The 6,000-nt window shown below is 36.1% G+C and overlaps 1 protein-coding gene across 1 annotated transcript; it reads right to left on the reverse strand.

The window, feature by feature from the left end:
• Positions 1-4,491: 4,491 nt before the first annotated feature.
• Positions 4,492-5,526, reverse strand: LOC121430622 (prolactin-releasing peptide receptor-like). Its single transcript, XM_041627938.1, has one exon. It carries the CDS (start codon positions 5,524-5,526, stop codon positions 4,492-4,494), a length of 1,035 nt encoding a protein of 344 aa, XP_041483872.1.
• Positions 5,527-6,000: the final 474 nt, after the last annotated feature.

The following is a 6,000-nucleotide window of genomic DNA, read 5'->3' on the forward strand; positions in this document are numbered from 1 at the left end:
AAAAGTGTATAAACAATTATAAGTATTCATTAATGATTGACTTTAACAAAGTGCCGTTTCTTTATAACAAAATGAAATAATAGATTAAAGACATTTCCAATGACGATGTCTTATTTGGAAACTAATTGAGTGGTTTTAGAATTCAATGACAAATTCGTAAAAACAATAATCTGACATGAAATGCAAAGACATGAACTATCAACGATAATTGGCATCCCAAAGCCGATGTGCTCGAACGTAGATGCAAAGTAAATAAGTCAAAGTGACATTTAACGTGCGCGTTAAATTTTGCAGGAAAATCAATCCCAATGTCATTCTAATAATCCTCCTCATACAAGGTGTTGGAAATTGTTTGTTCTAAAATGTTTTTGTGTAAATCAGATTGACCATTCTCTTTCACACACACACACGACCAGACAATAAAGAGAACCTCTCCGGTAGATACTTTGTTTCTATGTAATCACCATACTCATCATTTCATATTAGGGTGCCATTCAGAGTGGTTTTTTTTGTATCTTCATTGACGTATCCTCTACCATATAGCCTTAAATATCAAACTAAAGAATAAACAAGTATTATTGATAAAGGAAACTGAGAAAATGCTAGGCATATCGTTGTCATATTTCGCTGAGAGATCCCAGAATATTGCGAAAAGAAACAGGAATATAACACCGTAACTTGATCAGGACCCGTTCATGTTAAAACACGTACAAACATACCCTCACCCACTTTGACACGCAAACACACCCACACACACACACTCTATCTCTCTCTCACACCCCTCCCTCACACAACTATCCATTTCCATACCCAAGCGCACACCTTTTTCAACATGTTTTTATTAAGGATTTCATTCAAATGAATTACATAAACTCCAGATAAATACAAAAAATACAAATCTTCATTTCATATCAACAAGGACATGCATAAAAAAACATATATATTTACCAAAAACTGAAGCATACATGTATAAGGACGGAATGAAATTCCTTAAAATTATAACAATAATAATATAGGTTATTTATATTACGCACATATCCACCTTGTTAGGTGCTCAAGGCGCTCATCTATTACCCGGCTAAGCTAGGCGTTCATAGCGCACACAGCTTTTTAAGGAATTCCTTCCTACCGGTACCAATTTACCTCACCTGGGTTGAGTGCAGCACATTGTGGATCAGTTTCTTGCTGAAGGAAATTACGCCATGGTTGGGATTCGAACCCACGACCCTCTGTTTGAAAGTCCGAAGACTAATCCACTGGGCCACAACGCTCCACACAAAATTATACTTTTATATCTAAAAAAACCCCAACTTACTTAACTGAGCCCCAACCCTCTATGTATTTTATTAATAATTAATATTAAATGACTGATTGGCAGGAAAACAGAAATCAACCTACATGTATTATCATTGCATCCCATTTTACATCAAGCTTCAACATAACTTTACATAATTATACACACATACACACACGCATGTTTAATCAATCACACACACACACACCACCCACTCCCCAACGCTCACAACCACCCCCACACACACATACATTTGATGTTGGTGTTGCTGAATAGCCAAACAAAAGGACTAGAAATCTGGGGACATTCGATTTATTCGATTTATCTTTATTACTCAAAACATTGATCAAACATTCAATCTTCTTCAGAGTCAAGCGAAAAAATATATTTTACGAGACCTAAAATGAATTTAAATTAATTTTCATTGTAACGTGCACTCATATTTGCATTTAGTAGTATAGACGCTAATTAATATTATAAGCAAAAACTAGAATGTGTACACGAAGTCATTATTGTCCAACAATAAATAAGAATACAAAGAAAAAAATCGCAGGTTTATAAAGCCAGAGTATAGTATACAATGTGTAGCTGATTGTTTCATTTTCATAACTAAACAAATGTTATTTGTTTATGTGCAGAAGTAACTGAGTCAAATAATCAATCAATCAACAACGTATAAATACCCTAAACCACCCTCTTTCTTTCACTCCTTTACTTTTTGAAGGGGCCTCCTCCCACTTTTCATATCACCCATTTCCCTCTATCGTCAGTCTGATCGCACCCTCATAATAACATTGACCTTCTGATCCTTGTACCACCAGTAAATATCTTATGATGAACATTAATACCGAGGACGTGGACTAATTGGTAATAAGTAGTAAATGCATGTAAGACAATTACAGACCGTCACATAATAATGTTGAATACGATCTCCACATCATATATTCCTGAACCTACCATCGTGTTTTAGTCTTGCCTTAGATTTTAAAATCATCAACACATCCGTACATGTTTCATTTAAATATAAGACCTTTTATTCACAACATTTTTATAATTTTTTTAAATTAAAGGCTTTGATTAAAGTCGTTCTATTAAAGCGCTTTAATAAATATTTGATTGGCAAAAGCACTAACTGGATTTTTCTTCGTTATCACTTATTTAGGCCAATATGTGACAATGTAATATACTGTAATAATAAATATGAGAAATGTGAGAATATACATGGAATGTAAATAGGAATATATATGTCTATATAGAGCTTTAATATGGTCTTCTGTGGACCTCAAAGAAATGCCCTGCACTGGAATAAGTGATGATGCAATTTGTTCCAAGTGAAAAGTTAATATGACTGGGCTATATGGGGGGGGGGGGGGGCGGCGATTGTTATTGTGCAATTTAAACAGGATGCGAATTCACGGATCAGAAATGGATAGGTATTTGATTTTTTTATTTCTCTGAAAAAAATAAAGGTATTTTGGGGGCTTTGACGGGTGCATAAGACAAATTGCATATCTGTTTATAGCAAAGAAAATATTTCAAAATATGAAAGATTCGTTATACAGTGAATATCAAAAAAAAGTTTACACTTTGAAAAAGCCCTGGGAATTTTAAAATATACATCATGTTGGTATTTTTTTCACATATATTTTTTGGCTTGGGTCTCATCTATCCAATGAAAGTAAAAATTATGACAGAATGTTACACTTGAATGAGCACTGTCCATTTTTGTAAAGCTCGCAGAAATCTGTTTGCGCAGAAATACTCGTTTTCACGCTATGTAAAAGGGAAAGGACAAAATCAAACTTACCCTGCGAAACATTTCTCATACATTTCCCTTGCACTATTAGTCAATTGACATAACACAAATACATTCAAACATTATGTAACAATTTTGCCACCCAAATTGAAATTTCAGCATTTAGTAAGCACAACTTTACCCTTTTTTGTGCCAGCTGGATCTGAGGATGTAACTGAATCTGACCAAAAGTTTATAGCGATATATCCAGCATTTTCACCAAGTTTTTATCATTTAAAGTGGGTTTAAATTTAATTTGTAATGTAATACACATATATTTTTGGGCTTCTTACTTGTTTCTCCACACTTTCCCCAAACTTGACAATGATTTACAAAATAAAAATCAAGCCTAAGCCATTTCATGTAAATCACAGCTCAGTGTGAGGCAAATATCGTCACGATGGCCTCGGTGTGTGGGGGAGTGGATAGGGCGCAATGCTCTCTTCGAAGTGTTTTGGACAAGGAAACAAGTTTCAAAAGGTAGATGATATCTTCAAATCAATTTTACTAGCTGAAGTCCACGTGTTCTTCATGACCAGGTCTACTTTTATCCGCATAACTATTTCAAAGTTCTGCGCAAATGATTTTTCACTAACTTTTCAAAAGTAAGTGGTGCTCACTCAAGCGGAAATAATTTTCGACATTTATATCGTCATTTGCTTAAAAGGACCTGTACCAATGTTAGAATATGGAAAAATCTTCAGGATATTACGAATGTATAATTTTACAGGATTTTTTCAAAGTGTAAACTTTTTTTGATACGCACTGTAGTGTTGATTTATAAGAGATTGCAGTAGATTGTGCCTTAATGTGATTTTCCGCGGAACAGATAGACTATTCATGATGGGTGGATGACTCGAGAACTTTTCTGAATCATTCGTATTATACTTATCTTATTTAACGGAGACGGATGAAGCGATAAAACAAATTTCGTTAAACATTCCACTGGCTTAGAATATGAACGACGCGCGTTTGTCTTTACGAGGTACGACTCCCATACAACGTTTTGAAAACCAACCAGGTACAAGGAATCAACAAGGAATTACAAAAGCAACCTTGCATTAATTCGGCATTCCTTATTTGGTGGATGATCTCTGGGCTGTCTGATGATTTGTGATTTTGTTAACGGTAATTTTATTCAACCATATTGATTTTTTTCATAACAATAATTGTCTCATGGAACTCCAGTTAGTCCCTTTCACGATTTCGTGGGAGCTACATGAATGGAAGGAAAATCGACATTCTGGCAGAACGTCCATGACAATTTAAAAGTTAAGTTCAATTCGATTTCCTTTTTACAGATTTGTTATGAGTCAACGTGCTGGTAGCATTTGAAACCAATGGACGTTAACGTCCTATTAGATAATCCGTTACGACTTTTTAGATTTTACTTTGACTGGTTTCAAACTGCCGATGAAACGGTATTGACACTGACATTAGATTTCATTTGATGTTTCCTTTTCCACTGGCAGAAAACCTGCCTCAATCCTTTTTGAAATCGTCGATATTGAAAGGAATATATGAAGGGGTTGATCCACATATTACCGAAAGCAATGAAAACCGACAGTGTATAGATCAATCCAGTCAGATCGATGTTGACTCCAAGAACATACAACCAGTATATTATCTGGTTTGGTAACCAGCAAATGACAAAACAAGCAGACACAATCAACATTATCTTAATGACATTCCTTCTGGCACGAATACGACTGTTAGCGTTGGGTGCTGAAGAAGTTACCTGAGACCCAGTAGACTTCTTAGTGTCCTGGAATTGTTCTATCATTGTAATCTTCAGCTTTATAGAGATGGCTGTGTATACATAAATAATAACAATGATGGGAAGAATTAGCTCCAGGAAGGTAGCTCCAAACGTAAGGCCAGTCCGCGATGCATTGTTCGGGAAAAGAAATAGATGACACTGGTTCTGTTCTACCTTCGAGAACCAGGCTAGGTACTGCTGATAGGCGAATCCCGACAACCATGGTAGAGCTACAAGACAGGCCAACTTCGTTGATTTGGTTCTACTATGGTAATGAAGAGGGAATACGATAGCATAGTACCGCTCCAGTGTCATTAATGTTAGATTGAGTGAACTAGCGACGATCAGAGACCAGAACGGATACTTGGAGTGCCAAAATGCGCAGAGGAACCGGGCAAGGATTGGGTTGTTGGTTGGGATAGATGGTAGAGGAGCAACGAAGCTGGCCAGGAGTAGGAGCGATGTCAAGAGATCAATCAGAGATTGATTACCGATCAAGACGTTAGCGACATCGTGCAGATCGCGTACGACGATGATAACGAAAAGAACGAGAGTATTACCAAGGACGCCCAATAATCCCATCACCGCGTAGACTATGGCAACTGCAATCGCACTGACTTCTTGTCCATCATATTCTACCTGTTCCCCGTCCGACGAATTAAAGAAGGTGATATTCATTTTGTCAAAACGCCGTTTATTTTCAGAGAAAAAATCCTTGGTAGCTTGTACAATAAAGCAAAAAGGTCATGTATTTTGACCCCTTTTCATGAATATAGATGATACTCCTTTAAAATATTCGACAGAACTATATTAATTACAGGACATGACACAAGCTGAGATAGAAGGGGACGGATCCGGAGGAGAGTCCCTTCGCTTATCGGTGGAAAATAACATAAAACTCGTCGGTTTTTCTTTATAAAGGGATGAAATAAGTAAACATGTTCAAATTGTCATTGAATTAAGTCAGTGAATGGCAAAACAAACAAAATTTCAAACATACAAGTGCGTGCTCACAAGCACAAACGTCAAACGCACTCCCGCAAATAAACAAATGAATAAATTTGATTAAAAGAGCAAAAGCTGAAAAGCCTGTTCAATCTATTACTGCTTCTGACTCTGAAATTGCTTTAATATAATATGACTGGCCTTATG

This window comes from Lytechinus variegatus, chromosome 17, assembly GCF_018143015.1.
Source record: "Lytechinus variegatus isolate NC3 chromosome 17, Lvar_3.0, whole genome shotgun sequence".
NCBI lineage: Eukaryota > Metazoa > Echinodermata > Echinoidea > Temnopleuroida > Toxopneustidae > Lytechinus > Lytechinus variegatus.

Coding starts and splice junctions, on each gene's coding strand:
- LOC121430622 (XM_041627938.1), bottom strand. CDS start 5,526: ATGAATATCACCTTCTTTAATTCGTCGGACGGGGAACAGGTAGAATAT.